Below are 17,454 nucleotides of genomic sequence, written 5' to 3'. Positions count from 1 at the left end.
AATGTGGCCATACACGTTCGATTTACGTCGGCAGAACACGCTATTTTTTATAGGACTGGCTGACCGTCTATTCTGTATAATATGTTTGGCCAACATTCATTCGGCAGAGATGTTAGGGAAAATAGGATTGGGCATGTTACATTTCGGAAGTTTCTTATTCCCCGCTCTCTTTTGAGAACACATGCATATGCTCAAGCAAACCAAGTGTGCATGTGTATGGGGAGGTCGGGAGAAATAGCTGTCGGCCGATTGAGCGTTTGGCCCAAAGTTTTTAAAGGTGTATGGCCATCTTAAAGAGAACCGGTTATGTACATTATGCTCTCGACACTGAGGTCAGCTTGATGTAGTGACAGACACGCTGATGTAATCGATCTGTCACTTATTGGCTATAGTGAAGCTATTTTGGAGAACTTACATGTAACACCGCCAGAGATGAGATATTTATGAACTACCCCTCCCTCTGCTCACTCTCCGCTGACTGACTGATTTCTCCTGAATACTGAGCATAGGGAGAAGTCTGTCAATTAGCGACAAAGGGGGTGGGGGGCGGCGGGTCATGAATATTCTCTAGCAGGGCTTCCCAGGTTCTGTATGTAAGTTCTCCAAAACAGCTTCAATTTAGCAAATAAGTGACAGACTGGCTGTCATTAGCCCCGATACCCCTGAAGACGCTACATCGTAGCGAAACATGTCGGGGGGGCTTTCATTTTTATTTTAAATACTCGTCCTGCTGACTCCTAGAATCTAATTGTGAGCTGGGTGCAACGTGCTGCAGCCGTTGGCTCCAGCTCCTCATACTCTGCACTGTGCTGATTGCAGTCAGCAATGGACCTTGATTTTACGTATATGTAGTTTGTCTTTGTTGCAAAAACCTAATAAATACTTTATTATTTTTCTAATTGATAGTTGGAAAACAGGGCTTTTCTTGCCGGTAGGCAAACCAATTTTTTTTAATTCAATATACGCCCACCAACTATAGGGGTCTTCCCTCTGTATGTATAGACCGCTGAAATCAGCACAATGTAGATGACAGGTTTTCTTTAAGAATTAGAACTTGTTGAGGTAGAATTTTTTTACAAACCATAAAAAAAGTATACAAAATATTTACCACCCTTAGACCACTATCAACCATTAAATGTATTGTTTTTGTGTACATATAGAACATTTTGGGCATGTCTGCTTTTACTGGATTGGATTAAAGGTTACGTTTTGACTAGGTGTATTATTGCATTTTGCTTCTGTGATAAGAAAAGGTATTGGACCATAGAATATTATGCAATTGATCTGAGAGTGCAAAAAGATAAAAAAAACAACAACACAAGCCAGTGCAGAAAGTGTTAAAGAACAATGCGCTTTCTGACAGCTACGGGATTGTTGCAGCTTCCATCTCAGCATCATATTCATGATTGCGAATCGTCCATCTCTAGATTGGCGTGAAATGAGTGGAAAATTAGGAGTAAACAACATTTTTTAAGAAGGGACAGCGAGCCGTGATTTCCGAGAGCAGATCAGAGCGCTCTGTACTTGTGTCTCGGGGGAAGAGAGGCAGAGAGTGTGTTTATCTCATGCGTCTTCATCAAGGCATAGGAATCACTGATGAGCAGAGGCAGCAGTAGCAACTTTTCACATTTCACTTCAGGGAGACTTTCCTGCTCATGCAAATTGAAGAGCATCAGGGGCCCAGTAAAGGAGCTTGCAACAAGAGAAAGAGAGAGTTGGCAGAAGCAAAATGTCTGATCAAACCCAGAATTATACAGAACATCAGACTTGTTTCATCTCTTTAAGTATGAGACCCTTGCTGTCCCTTAGGGAATAGCAACATGTTCAAAAATAACATTTCGGGGCAAGAGTTCTTGCTACTAAGGAACAATGAAATTCTTACCAGTCCTCGAGGCCATAAATTATACCGCTCATGTGGCTTGGAAATAGAAGAGAATGCATACTGTAATTATTAACGCTTATAAAACTGCATTCAATTCTGGAACCAATAATAATGTGTACACATGCGAAAATATCCATCCTTATTAAGAAGTATATTTCATATCTAGTGCTCACCTGCTGAGATTCCAAACATGGCCACGATGGTCTCTACGAGACCTAGAATATATAGAGCACTTCCACAGACATTAGCCAAAAAGAACATTATACCGATGCTGCCACCAAACTCAGGTCCCAGAGCCCTGCTGATCATGTCTGTGGGTTACTGTTAAGGGTAATATATACATCTGCACAGAGACGCAAGCATTACAGACATACAGTAACATTCAAAAATATGACTTTCCACAACTGAAAAATCAACAATTAATTCTATCCAGATATTTACCGTGCGAATAGTTGTCATTCCAATAACATAACTTCAAGTAACAAAATCATAAACATAAAAGCAACAAAATCATCCACCTATAGAAGCAAGGTAACAAATGCCACAAGACAAGCACCATGATAAAGAGAACAAGTGTCATTTTTTAGATTCTTTACATCTGTGTTATTATGATCTGTTTATCATTTGCAATTCTATGAAATATTTCATAGCATGGACTGACACATTTAAATTGCTTCTAATCTTACCATTTCGACAAGTCATTTGTGGCACTTTTTATATCATTCAGCTTCAACTGGTGAAGAAGGTTCACTCAAACTGCTTCTATCATTAACTTTTTGGAGATGCTGTCAATTTTCGGCTTTTGATTTCGTTTTCTCCTCCCCACCTTCTAAGAGCCATAACTTTTTTATTTTAAGGGCTTTCTTTTTGAGGCAGGATTAATTGTAGTTATTAATGGCACCAATTAATGTACCATATAATGTACTGGAAAACGGAAAAAAAATCTTCTCATTCTGCCATGACATCTATCGGCTCCCTGCAATCGCAAGGGGTGGGTGGGTAATGGGCTGTCAAAGGGGGCCGCTCCCCTCTTTCTAACGGCTTAGATGTGGTCGCTTTCTACCGTGGCATCTAAGTGTTTAAACGGGTGATATCAGAGTTATCTTTGATTTTGCCTGTTGCAGTGAGGTGTTAGCTGTAACATACAGGCCCGTGAGTCCACTCCATAATTCCCCTTGGTGGCTGCCACGCATATGTGCGTAGTATGTAGCCAAGGGGTTAAGCAATTACTAGGTTTATCTCTGCGACATCAGGGCTTATCACGAGATTAGGCCGGTGAACAAAGTTGCATTTTTCTCTGTATAAATGTCTAGTCCACTTTTAGCACAGACAGTTGGGGAATATAATTTTTTTCTTTTTGTGAAGGGCTGGTTTGTGCTGGAGTGAAATGACTTCAGCCTGATAGCTTTATTTGAAGAGTAATTCATTCTGTTCTACTCTCCAAGAGGGAATAATCTTTCTCCAACATTTTAAGCCACTGTAAAGGTAATAGAGAAAATTATATCTTTGCAACGATTTCTGTTTCAAGAAAACAAAGTCACAGGAACATAAATTGAAAGAAAAAAGAAGACATAAAAACTGTGTGTTGCTTGTGTGTGTGTGTGTGTGTGTGTGTGTGAGTGTGTGAGTGTGTGTGTGTACATATGTATATATATATATGTATATATATATATATATATATATATATATATATATATACACATACAGTGGCAATCAAAATTATTCAACCCCATTGCAAATTAGGCTTATTAGCAAAATGTACAAGCTTTAAGATGTTTGCAAAAATAATCAAACAAGAAAAATTTAAATATCTAATATAACAATTAATATAACATAAATTCAACACAAAATTCCACTTTTAATGACTACTGCAGTCTCAGAATTATTCAACCCCATGAATAGAATCCTTTATTAAGACCGCATGCACAAGAGCCTAAAATCGCCCGTAATTACGGACCAATTAATTTCTATGGCCGACGGACACCTTCCCGTATACTTTCGGGAAGGTGTCCGTGCCGTAGAAACTTTCCGAAAAAAAATAGGACATCTCATACTTTATAATGGGTGCAAAGCCCGTAAAAGCAGACAGCTGTCCGTGTCCGGCCGTGCCCGTAATTACAGGTCGTAATTACGGGCATGGTCATGTGTATGGTGCATAAGAGCACACATTTGCAAACCAGGCATACTCCAGCGCACCTGATGGAACTGATCATGGTCTTCATTGTTTAGCATCAGGTGTGCTTGAGATAAAACTCAAACACCTGCATTGGCTACGGGTTTGTTGACTGTGACGTTTGATTGCATGTTAGAAATATGGTTAAGGCTTTGTTTAGATCTGCGTCGCGCTTCCTTTCCGTTCATGTGTTCCGTCAGACCTTTCTGTCAGGGGAACCCATGAACGGAAACCAAACGGAAACCATAGCTTTCCGTCTGTATTACCATTAATTTCAATGGTAATGCTTCTGTTGCAAATGGTTTCCGTTTGTCCCCGTGCCATAATGTTTCCGTTTTTTTTTGCCGAATCAATAGTGTATTCGACTGCGCTATTGATTCCACCAACAAAATGGAAACCTTAGAGAACGGATACAAACGGAAACCATTGCAACGAAAGCATTACTATTGAAATCAATCGTAATGCAAACGGAAAGCTATAGTTTCCGTTTGGTTTCTGTTCATGGGTTCCCCTGACGGAAAGGTCTGACGGAGCCCATGAACGGAAGCCCGACGCATATGTAAACGAAGCCTTAGTCAAGAGACTGGTCCAAGAAGTTATGAGAAGAGATCATTGCCTTGCACAAACAAGGATACAAAAAGATAGCAAAGGCATTGAATGTTCCAAGAGATACAATTGGAAGCGTAGTTCGCAAGTTTAAAGTTAAAGGAACCCTGTCTACACTACCTGGACATGGCACCCAGGGACAATGGTATTTATATATGATCCCTGTTATGGGGCCATATGGCTGTCTCTTCATGTTATAATTTTGTGTTCATATTTAGGCAATTTGCATGAATTGACGATATACAGTAATTTATGTTAATTTATTGTTGTCTCCATGTAGTTCCAGCCTTATCTATGCCTTGGCACTCAAGAATTTAGCAGAAAAATTTGGGCACATTCTGACAAAAAAAGTTTCTCACCACTTATCTATATAAGAAGATTGCAATTGTTTTTTACTTCTTGGCAGTCATAGCAATTCATTTATATCTGATCTTCAAAACCTTTACAATGTGCTACTGATTGCTTTATAAAGAACCCTGGACAAATTGCTTTACAAAGAGAGGTCCCCTTGTTTTTTTATATTATTTTAGTTTATTAAATCAATTTTAACTATATCATTACTTTAATACCAATAATTAAAACATTTCATTCTTGCATTTAAACTGACTAAAGTGACAAAACTGACATGACTAAACTGACATGAAGTTCATAGTGGTCAGCTGACATGTAAGAAGGCACTGCAGGAGATACAGTTAGTGACACAAGTTTTGGCATTTTAGCTGTTTACCAAAACATATTGAATATACAGTTATATAATGAATATGGGCTTAAAGTGCAGACTCTAAGCTTTAATTTGAGGGTATTCACATCCTAATTTGAGGAAGGATTTAGGAATTACAGCTTTTTAATATGTAGCTGCCTCTTTTTCAAGGGACCAAAAGTAATTGGACAATTATCTCAAAGCTGTTTAATGGGCTGCATGGGCTATTCCCTCGTTAATCCATCATCAATTAAGCAGGTAAAAGGTCTGGAGTTGTTTCCAGTTGTGGCATTTGCATTTGGAAGCTGTTGCTGTGAACCCACAACATGAGGTCAAAGGAACTCTCAATGCAAGTGAAACAGACCATCGTTAGGCTGAAGAAATTCATCAGAAAGATAGCACAAATGTTAGGAGTGGCCAAATTAACAGTTTGGTACATTCTTGAAAAAAAAAGAGCGCACTCGTGATCTCATGAACTCCAAAAGGCCTGGACATCCATGGAAGACAACAATGGTGGATGATCACAGAATCCTTTCCATGGTGAAGAAAAACCCCTTCACAACATCTACCCAAGTGAAGAACACTCTCCTGGAAGTAGGTGTATCAGTATCTAAATCTACCATAAAGAGAAGACATCATGAGAGCAAATACAGAGGTTCACCACAAAGTGCAAACCATTAATCAGCCTCAAAATTAGAAAGGCCAGATTACACTTTGCCAAACAATATCTAAAGAAGCCAGCCCAGTTCTGGAACAGCATGAAACTAAGATCAACCTGTACCAGAATGAAGGGAGGAAGAAAGTATGGAGAAGGCTTGGAACAGCTCATGATCAAAAGCACACCACATTATCTGTAAAACATGGTGGAGGCAGTGTGATGGCATGGGCATGCATGGCTGCCAAAGGCACTGGGTCACTAGTGTTTATTGATGATGCGACTGTAGACAGAAGCAGCCGGATGAATTCTGAACTGTTCAGGGATATACTTTATGCTCAGATTCAACCAAATCCAGCAAGGTTGATTGGATGTCACTTCACAGTACATACTGCGAAAGCAACCCAGGAGTTTTTTAAGGCAAAGAAGTGGAATATTCTGCAATGGCCAAGTCAATCACCAGATCTCAACCCGATCAAGCATGCATTTCACTTGCTTAAGACAAAACTTAAGGCGGAAAAACCCACAAACAAGCAACAACTGAAGACAACGGCAGTAAAGGCCTGGCAAAACATCACAAAGGAGAAAACCTTTGGTGATGTCCATGGTTCCAGACTTCAGGCAGTCATTGCCTGCAAAGGATTCTCTACAAAGTATTAAAAAAAACATTTTATTTATGGTAATGTTAATTTGTCCAATTACTTTTTAGCCCCTTTTTTTTTAATGTGGTTTTAGGTGCAGTTTTTGCATTTTGATGGGGAAATGGGTGCAGTTTTAAGATGCGGATTTTGATGCGTTTTTTTTAAAATAAACTTGTCATATACAATTCGCAGGCGGAAATGCAAAATAAATTGACAGGCTGCAGATTTTAAAATAGGCACTGCCGGTTTATTTACGTGCGAAAAAATTCCCCAACTTGTACAGAAACGTATTTGGATAGGTGCAGATGCTGTATTATGCACCATATTTCCTCCTATAAAATAATTATATGGTGATTACATTGCATAAAACTAAATGCGATGGACAGCGCTGCATATTGGAAAATATACAATAAGAGCGAGAAAGCCTCCATGTAAAAAATCGAAGGTGTGAACAACAATATAGGAAAATGCTGGATCTGTATTGTACACTTACACCATACAGATAAAATACAGGGACAACTCACGTAAATGGGAATGAGGCCTTGTCTAGTAGTCACTCTATAATAGTTTTTATAATCTTCATACTACTCTGTACAACTTAGCTATTAATGTGAAAACCAAACATTCTGAAACTGCGTGTAATTTGTTTTGGATATTGCTAACGAATAAGTCCTTAGATCACAATTACAGGGGAAATATGCGGCTGCGTGACAAATGGCAACACGATAGGGAAATTAGGCAGATGAAAGAAAAGAAAATCTAAGAGATTTATGGAAAAGATAATAAAAAACATTGCACAGATTGGCCGAGATGATCGGGAAGCATAAGTATGGGCTGATAGATAAATAAATGCCTGCAGGGCTTCATCTAAAAAGCATTTTTACCAATCATCCTTGCAGGTTATCAAAAGCCACATATATGGGATGACAAAAAAAAAAAAGAGCATAGGAATGTGCACATACTCATCAAACACAAATTTTATACTGTGGCTTCACAAAATACCGGGAAAAAACAGTGTGACTTATAGAACTAAAGGCCCTTTTACACAAGCCAATTATCGAGCAAACGAGAGTTCACAAAAAGATTGTTCCCAATCATTGCCCTGTGTAAACAGGGCAACGATCAGCCGATGAACGAGCAAACGATCGTTTATCGGCTGATTGTATCGTTTATGTTGCTATAAATATTATCATTGTCGGCTGCACATTTCCCTGTGTAAACGTGCTGCCAACATGATAGAAATGTATGAGGACGAGCGTTCGGCGTAACGAGCTCTCATCCCCATACTAGCTGCTTGTGAAAGGGGGGAACGAGCGTCGATCAACGAGCTGTCTCGTTGATCGGCGCTCATTTACACGTCCCATATCGGGCCGTGTAATTGGACCCTAACGCTCATATTGAATGACTGGTCACATCCTAAAGAATGTTGGCTTTGGCTAAAAGACTACATTCATTGTGAAGTGTACGGGGGTGTCGTATGTGTGTACTACATGTAGTATCCTTAAATAGGGAATTACTTTTCTATATACAGTGAAGGAAATAAGTATTTGATCCCTTGCTGATTTTGTAAGTTTGCCCACTGTCAAAGACATGAACAGTCTAGAATTTTTAGGCTAGATTAATTTTACCAGTGAGAGATAGATTATATAAAAAAAAAAAAAGAAAATCACATAGTCAAAATTATATATATTTATTTGCATTGTGCACAGAGAAATAAGTATTCGATCCCCTACCAACCATTAAGAGTTCAGCCTCCTCCAGACCAGTTACACACTCCAAATCAACTTGGTGCCTGCATTATAGACAGCTCTTACATGGTCACCTGTATAAAAGACTCCTGTCCACAGACTCAATTAATCAGTCTGACTCTAACCTCTACAACATGGGCAAGACCAAAGGATGTCTAAGGATGTCAGGGACAAGATCATAGACCTGAACAAGGCTGGAATGGGCTACAAAACCATAAGTACGACGCTGGGTGAGAAGGAGACAACTGTTAGTGCAATAGTAAGAAAATGGAAGACATACAAAATGACTGTCAATCGACATCGATCTGGGGCTCCATGCAAAATTTCACCTCGTGGGGTATCCTTGATCCTGAAGAAGGTGAGAGCTCAGCCGAAAACTACACGGGGGGAACTTGTTCATGATCTCAAGGCAGCTGGGACCAGTCACCAAGAAAACCATTGGTAACACATAATGCCGTAATGGATTAAAATCCTGCAGTGCCCGCAAGGTCCCCCTGCTCAAGAAGGCACATGTACAGGCCCGTCTGAAGTTTGCAAATGAACATCTGGATGATTCTGAGAGTGATTGGGAGAATGTGCTGTGGTCAGATGAGACTAAAATTTAGCTCTTTGGCATTAAATCAACTCGCCGTGTTTGGAGGAAGAGAAATGCTGCCTATGACCCAAAGAACACCGTCCCCACTGTCAAGCATGTAGGTGGAAACATTATGTTTTGGGGGTGTTTCTCTGCTAAGGGCACAGGACTACTTCACCGCATCAATGGGAGAATGGATGGAGCCATGTACCGTCAAATCCTGAATGACAACCTCCTTCCCTCCACCAGGACATTAACAATGGCTCGTGGCTGGGTCTTCCAGCACGACAATGACCCGAAATATACAGCCAAGGCAACAAAGGAGTGGCTCAAAAAGAAGCATATTAAGGTCATGGAGTGGCCTAGCCAGTCTCCAGACCTTAATTCCATCGAAAACTTATGGAGGGAGCTGAAGATCCGAGTTGCCAAGCGACAGCCTCGAAATCTGAATGATTTACAGATGATCTGCAAAGAGGAGTGGGCCAAAATTCCATCTAACATGTGTGCAAACCTCATCATCAACTACAAAAAACATCTGACTGCTGTGCTTCCCAACAAGGGTTTTGCCACCAAGTATTAAGTCTTGTTTGCCAAAGGGATCAAATACTTATTTCTCTGTGCACAATGCAAATAAATATATATAATTTAGACAATGTGATTTTCTTTTTTTTTTTTTTATATAATCTATCTCTCACTGGTAAAATTAACCTAGCCTAAAAATTCTAGACTGTTCATGTCTTTGACAGTAGGCAAACTTACAAAATCAGCAAGGGATCAAATACTTATTTCCTTCACTGTATCTATGAGAACTGCCCTCCATAATGTCTGTCTCCAAAGATGACACTCATGATATGTAGACCATGCAATTGTCCGGACTTGCTTGAAAAACATCTACTACACAAGGGGTTCATTATTAGTACACAAAGCTGTTAGTTGGGAAGGTTGGCAGGTTCAAGTAGACCTGGATGTTAGATATCAATTCATAACTGGTACCCCTACAGCATCTTGAGGATATATATCCCACATTTCTGCTAGGATGTGTGTACTCTGCCAGGCTGCACTGTTTGTTGGTAACTTCTCAGATGCTACAGAATTGTGTATAAGGGATTGTAAAATACTACAGTTGTTACACTAGGTACATTTTTCAGACTAGAGGAGGTTCCTTTAGCTTTAGATACAACTTTGCATTTTGAAACACTAAGTTGGCAAAAATATAATAATAAGTATCCAGAACGTATTCTCCTGTCACTTCTTAGGCAGAAACTCAAAAATGTATTATATCTTTGGAAACACAAATATTTGCCTGTCCCTTCACTCCATTCATTATAAACTTTGCACTGCTTGATCCACTGTTCTGTATAGAATCTCTGCATCTTCTGGCCCATGAGGCTCTCAACTGTACTAAATCTACAACATACTTTGAATAAGTATGCATACGTGTTTACCCCTTTCACGTAAGTCTGATTTGAGGGTACTATTTATTTAACTGAGTGTACTTGACTATTTAACTTCGTTAGTCGTCCCCCCGTCCCCCGTTGAGCATAATAGCAGTGAGTATTTTTCTGGTATTACTTAACAAAGTTGAAGAACACGTGTTCACTTTTTGAGGAATCTTGGATGAATCTTCCATGCAGAACATTTCCAGTTCTTTGATATCCTAGGCCCATCACTCGTGGACTGATCTTTTTAATACACATTACAGGTTGACTGAGGCCATTGCAAGAGTTTTTTTATTTTTTTGTACCTGCAACCATTTCTGTATGGAGTTTGGTGTGTGTTTGATGTCATTATCTCACCTCACGGTCCAACCAATCCAAAGTTTCAGCCTTCTGGCAGAGGCAGACAGATTTTGGGATTAAATCTCATGATGTTTAGTGGAATTCATTATGTCATTAATTCTCATAGGAGCTCCTTCTCCTGCAGCAAAAAAAGCTCCAAAGCATCAATGATCCACCACCAGCAAAAGTTCTTCCGTGGAATACTTAAAAAAAGCTTCTGGTAATAGAGATGGCACCTGACAGTGGATTTTGAAATGCGAAAACCCCAAGATTAACGTAAATGTTGCAGTTCTGAAACTGTGATATTTAGGTTGGGCTTTGCCTCTCTTACCATTATCCTCTCTGTATGTAGGGGCAGTATGCTCATGTGCCCGCCAATTTTCAACTGTTTCATGCCTTTTAATCTTTTTTTTATTATTATTATGATCCTGATTGTGCTTATCGGTAATTTCAACTGACTTCTGATTTGACACTATATTTTTGAAATAACACACTATTCTTAAAATAACGTAAAACACTTTTGTAGGAATGAGGTTTGATTCATTTGGAACATATGTGTTTTATATGATATTTGTAATGAGACCCCGGTCACTGCGCTTACTTGTGCAGCTGACATCCTTCTTCTTGTCTCACAACATCTACAGTCACTCCATGGTGGCACGGACACAAGCTCTGCTACAGGCATATGTCAGCTGCTTGGTGCTCATTCTGTGGCTCATTAGTCAAACCTATTCATAACTATTCATAACTATCCCACCTTGCCTGAGCAACAAGGTTCTTTGCATCCTGTCCATCTGTGAAGGTGTTTGTTCTTTGCTATTTTGGATTTAACCTGGATTGTTTCCTACCTATGCCTTTGGAACGCTGCCTATTTTCAACTGTATCTATCGTATCATGTTGGATGAACTCTGCCGGCCCTGACCTTGGATTTGTATGACCACACTTCTGTATCGATTCTGGTACATCGCTTCAGAAATACTTTCTGCGGGCCATCAGCGGTTAATATTGAAGACTACTCCGGGGACAATACCTGAAAAATCCCTGCAGGGGTGTTTTAAGGTAAGGATTTCAAAATCCTCTAGTCCCTGCACCCTAGTTTTGCCCTAGCTAAATCCAACAGTGAGATAGTGGGTCCACTTTCATGTCCTTTGGCTTGGCCATGACAATGTTTTTGTCCATTTTTTTTTAGGGGTTGTCCTGGAAGTCCTGGAGATGACTCTATATACATATATTTACACTAAATTTCCATATTTTAACAAGAAACAGTTAAATAAGACTGGATTTACACACAGATTGGGACATTTCACCAATTACCAGGATGTTGGTAATTTATAGGAAGTAGATTCAAGGTCCAAATCTCAATACCTTTACCTATACTGATAGTAGAGTCGCACACGTAATAAGACAAGTAATAGGAAATGTGACAGTTCCTCTCTAAGTGAAGCAGTGTCGCAGTAGTGTTGAGCCTTACCCAGTGGGTCTCTGGTCACTTTTTCTATGAGGTTTTATAATTACTAATACGAACTAATGTAATACATTATAAATGTGTGGGCTGCTCACTTTAAACATTAGATAACGGTATCATGTACAGTTACTCTATAGAAAAATGACAGGCTAAAATCCCTTTTCTGTGCTTTATTGTACAGAGCGTGGTGTAGTTTTAAACGCTGCAGGTCTCCTTTGTTCCATTCCCTCTGGGGTGCGTTTTAAAAGGCAGAATAGAAAATGAGCATCAAGGAAATAAATCCTCTGCACATTACTGCACTCTGAATATGATATGAAGGACCCTATTGTCTCAGCTGTATGCATTTTCTATCAAATATGTACCATGAAAGAAAATAATAGATCTAGATGTAAAAAGAAAAAAATTGTCCAGCTTAACCCATTTACAGCCACACATTTTTTTTTTAAGTAATACTATGCAATCAGCTACAGCTATTCTGTGCAAAGGTTTTAACAAATACTCTGAAAACAGATAATGCATGCCATCCGAATAGCTTGATTTGCTGCCACTGTAATTCTAAAGCCATTTCTAAATGTTTTCAACTCTAATAATTTTGGAGCAATTTGACCCTGTGTACCTGCCAGCGGCTTAGCAGAATGTGAATACGCTTTATTAGCATGATAAAAATCCAAGCAAGGTGCACACTGTACTCTACCAAATAGAAACTTTCACTCAACTTCCCCTGCATAGCAAATTGCGATAGAATAGGCCAAGCAAATTATAATGGAAGATACAAGTATCAGTTGCCTGACCTCTGCTGATTTGGAGGGAGGTAACTGGTACAGTCCGAACACCACACATCTCACACAATCTAGTCCCATGTAAAAAAGTCATATAACGTAGGTGGAAAAAGACCACAGACATCTGGCTCAACTTTAGGCTTCCTAAAGTGAAAGGGCATCAAAGCATAAAAGAGCATTAAAAATACACTCCCCAACATTGAAATTGCAACACCAAGAAGGAAAAATTTTGGAATTGTGGAAATCACAGGATCTATTGACATGTTAATGATATGCAAATGATAAAAAAATGGAAACAAAATAATCCAAACCTCTTGATTTATTGATATATCTAGTATGAGCGTCACGCGCAGAAATACACACACTTACTATCAGTGGGGTTATTAATGGTTGTCTGAGAAATGTTATGTCATGTTGAATGCATTTGGGCATGCAAATCATCAAGATTGGCTGCTGGCAGCTCGAGTTGTAATTGCTGACCAATGATGTCCCAAATGTGCTCGATAGGAGACAAGTCCGGAGACACTGCAGGCCATGGTAGCACTTTTAGGCAACGCAGGCTGCTCACAGTAGCACGAGCAACATGCGGCCTGGTGTTGTCCTGTTAAAAAATGGCTTCTAGGACACTTTGGTGAAATGGCCATACCACTGGTTCCACGACCAAATCAATGTAACGCTCAGCTGTTAGGGGACCTGAAATGAAGACTAGTGGGGTCCAGCTACCGTACATTATGCCATTCCACACCATAATTTCTGGCGTAGAACCAGTATGACATTCCCTTGTGAAGGCCTCTTCATGGCATTCGCCACGTGGTCTCCAGTCCAATCTCCGGCTATCATTTCATCAAAGACAAAAGCCGGACTCAGCGCTGAAGAGGATAGACATCCATTCCAGCCCCCATTGTCGTCTTGTTGTGCACCATTATAGCCTTTGAGAGCGGTGGCGTGTGGTCAATGGAACACCTGTAGCTGAACGTTTTTTACATGCGTTTTTAGTGGCTTTTTTATTTCGTGGCCCAAAGTATGTCCTGTATGTATGCTTTTCTCCTGCTGTTTTTTAAGAGAAGCCTATGTACAAAACACCAGAATAAAATGCTAAACCGAGAGCAAAACTGCACACAACCTACCCCCCTCAAAAAAAAATGTGTATGAAGATTTAACTATATTTTACTGTAGACTTTAAAGTAACAACTGGTCGCAACATTTTTGACTCCCAAAAAACGGGCAAAGCAGTAAACACCAAAAAAAATTGTGAAACGCGGGTAAACATTGTGTGTGAATCTAGCCTTACAATAATCTTTCAAGAAAACATTTAGCAAGTCTGATAAACTTTCCTGCAAGTAGAGCAGATTTCCAATGGTAATAAACTATCATTTTCTTACAAGAGACACACAGATTATTGGCAGGCACTAGTTATTATTTGTATCAGCTAAATTATATGGCCAGCTTTATACTGAACTGTTATTTTATTTACATCTTAAAAGAGGACATCACAAAATGACAAGGCAGATGGAAGATTTAAATGAGCACTAAATGTCTACAGTTTCGAAAAGTAAAGATTCAGAAAAAAATGCTGCTAATATCACTCACAAATATGTCAATATAGTCTGGAGGTGCTCGGCACTGAAGACTCCTCAGGTAAAGTAGTTATCACTGGCACAGATTTCTGATAGCAGGGAACAATAGATTACATTTAACCACACAGCAATTTGGTATCTCTATGGAGTGAAGGATGTAGTGCTGTCAGGAATCACTGGGACTTAATATTTACTCAAATTTTTGTCTGCAGTTCCTGTTGTTTCAGAAGGAATCTAACCTATATGGGCAACAGCATGGATTAATCCTCTGGATAAACAGTGTTGGAGGTGTTCAGAAGATTATCCGCCTCCTCCCGCCATAGAAATAATATGCATGTTTGTGCATAAACTAAAGTAGGGAAATTAGTTTTAGGATCTAATGTCTATGGGCAGCTTCTGGGTAATGCTCTGTTTCCACCACATTCGGCTCATACATTTGACATATATGTTTGTATACAAGAAATAAATATACACATATATACGGTCGAGTCACATTATTATGACCACCCCCTACTTTTGACGTCAGCAGCGCGTAGCCCATGAAGGAAGTGAGGTGTCATGGGTTGGCTTGGTGGGTATATAAGGTGTGCGATAGGCTGTCTGAACACATATCACTCATTGTTGCCATGGGTAAATGCGGCGATTTATCAGAGTTGCAAAAAGGGATGATTATTGGCATTTTGGCCCAGGGTGGCAGTATTTCTCAAACAGCGCAGTTTGTGAACTGTTCGCGTGCTGCTGTGGTGAAAGTTTATCGTAAGTGGACAAATGGCACCATTGGAAGAAACTAATGTGGAAACTGCGGAGCACCACGTGCCATTGATGAGAGAGGTGAGCGTTGGCTACGAAGGTGCGCGAGGGCCGAACAACACGCTACAGTGGAGCAGCTCACCATGAAAATAAACCAGGGGGCTACCAGACGTGTGTCTAAAACAACAGTTCAGTGAACCTTATTGCGTATGGGGCTCCGAATCAGACGGATGGTCAGTGCTCCTATGCTAACAAACTGGCATAGGAAAAAAAGGCTTCAATTTGCATTGCAGTATCGGATTTGGACCACCGATGAGTGGCAAAGGGTTGCCTTCTCAGATAAGTCACGATTTCTGCTTCATCGAATGGTTGGACATTGGCATATCAGGTGAGAAATATCAGAGAAGAAACACCCTGCAACCATTGCTAGCAGAACACAAGCTGGTGGCGGCAGCATTATGGTGTGGGGTAGTTTTTCATGGCATTCTCTGGGCCCACTCATCCATGTGAAAGGCACTCTGAACCACATTGGGTATGAGACCATCGTTGCAGATCACATCCACCCATATCTTTGTTTTCTCTGAGTCAGATGGAATCTTCCAGCAAGACAATGCGACATGTCACACGGCTAGAAATGTCCGACAGTGGTTGGAAGAGCATGACCAAGACTTCCCTGGCCCCCTAATTCGCCAGACTTGAACCCAATTGAGCATCCGTGGGACCACCTCGATCATCTTGTTTGATCTATGGATCCTCCCCACGCACCATCCAGCAAATGTGGGATAAACTGCAGTCAGCATGGCTCCAGATACCTGAGACAACCTACCAGCACCTTATTGAGGTCACTCCCAGCCTGTCCAGCTGCTGTCCGTGCTGCACATGGTGGTTACTCTGGATATTAGCTGGTGGTCATAATAATGTGACTCGACCGTGTACTATGAGTATACTATGTGCAGCCAGTGTATTGTCTTTGATGGACATTTCAGCATAATAGCAAGATCTTAACCCAATAAAGCTTTTGTGGGATGAGCTCCACTGTTAGGTCAGAGAAAAATGCCTGAGGCCGGGTTCACATCTGTGTTCAGGTTTCCGTTGCTCTGCTCCATTATAAGAGCAGAACAAGTGAAATACCGGAAGCATAGTATCCGTTGCATGACAGAAATCATCGACGCCCAACGGAACCTATTGACTTTAAGCGGTTTCGTCGTCTTTCTGACATAGTTTCTGTCATTTAGCCCGACATAATAGCACTATTTTTTCCGACAAAAACAGCAGAATCTGTGACAGAGACCCCTAAGGGCATGGCCAGACGTAGCGGATTTGCTCTGGAAATCCGCAGCGGACCCGTTTCTCCATTGCCTTCCACAGCTTTGTGGTTGGGTTCATTTGCACGTTGCGGACAATTCCGCTGTGGAGCATAGGCTGCGGTGCGGAATTTGGTGTCCGCAGCATACAATGGTTGTTGCGGACGTGTGGCGGACTGGTTGCGGACTCATTGCGGAATTTCTCCATTGACTTCAATGGAGATTCCAAATTCCGCAGTGAAGTCCGCAGATGTAATGTAGATGTTATGTGTGCTGCGGAGCGTATTGTTTTTTTAACATGACATTTCTTCATTCTGGCTGGGCCTATGTGTATTTCTAGGTCTACAGCCAGACTGAGGAAGTCAATGGGGCTCCCGTAATTACGGGTGACTACGTGTGTGCACCCATAATTACGGGTGACTATGTGTGTGCACCCGTAATTACGGGAGCGTTGCTAGGCGACGTCAGTAAATAGTCACTGTCCAGGGTGCTGAAAGAGTTAAGCGATCGGCAGTAACTGTTTCTGCACCCTGGACAGTGACTACTGATCACAATATACAGCAACCTGTAAAAAAAATAGAAGTTCATACTTACCGAGAACTCCCTGCTTCTTCCTCCAGTCCGGCTTCCCAGGATGACGTTTCAGTCTAAGTGACGGCTGCAGCCAATCACAGGCTGCAGCGGTCACATGGACTGCCGCGTCATCCAGGGAGGTCGGGCTGGATGCCGAAAGAGGGACGCGTCACCAAGACAATGGCCGGTATGTATGAAATTCTTTTACTTTCACTAGGGAAAGTGCTGTCCCTTCTCTCTATTGTGCAC

At 40.7% G+C, this 17,454-nt stretch overlaps 1 protein-coding gene across 1 annotated transcript in view; it reads right to left on the bottom strand.

Moving 5' to 3' along the window:
• The window catches only part of LOC142760475 (solute carrier family 12 member 9-like), a 64,809-nt gene that overhangs the window by 9,182 nt on the left and 38,173 nt on the right, over positions 1 to 17,454 (bottom strand). The window contains exon 3 of the mRNA XM_075863667.1: positions 2,056 to 2,193. Within this exon, the coding sequence (XP_075719782.1) occupies positions 2,056 to 2,193 (138 nt within the window). The remainder of the gene's footprint in view (positions 1 to 2,055; positions 2,194 to 17,454) is intronic.

Source organism: Rhinoderma darwinii, chromosome 4 (genome assembly GCF_050947455.1).
Source record: "Rhinoderma darwinii isolate aRhiDar2 chromosome 4, aRhiDar2.hap1, whole genome shotgun sequence".
In the NCBI taxonomy this organism is placed as follows: domain Eukaryota; kingdom Metazoa; phylum Chordata; class Amphibia; order Anura; family Rhinodermatidae; genus Rhinoderma; species Rhinoderma darwinii.
This window is presented reverse-complemented; position numbering and strand designations above follow the sequence as displayed.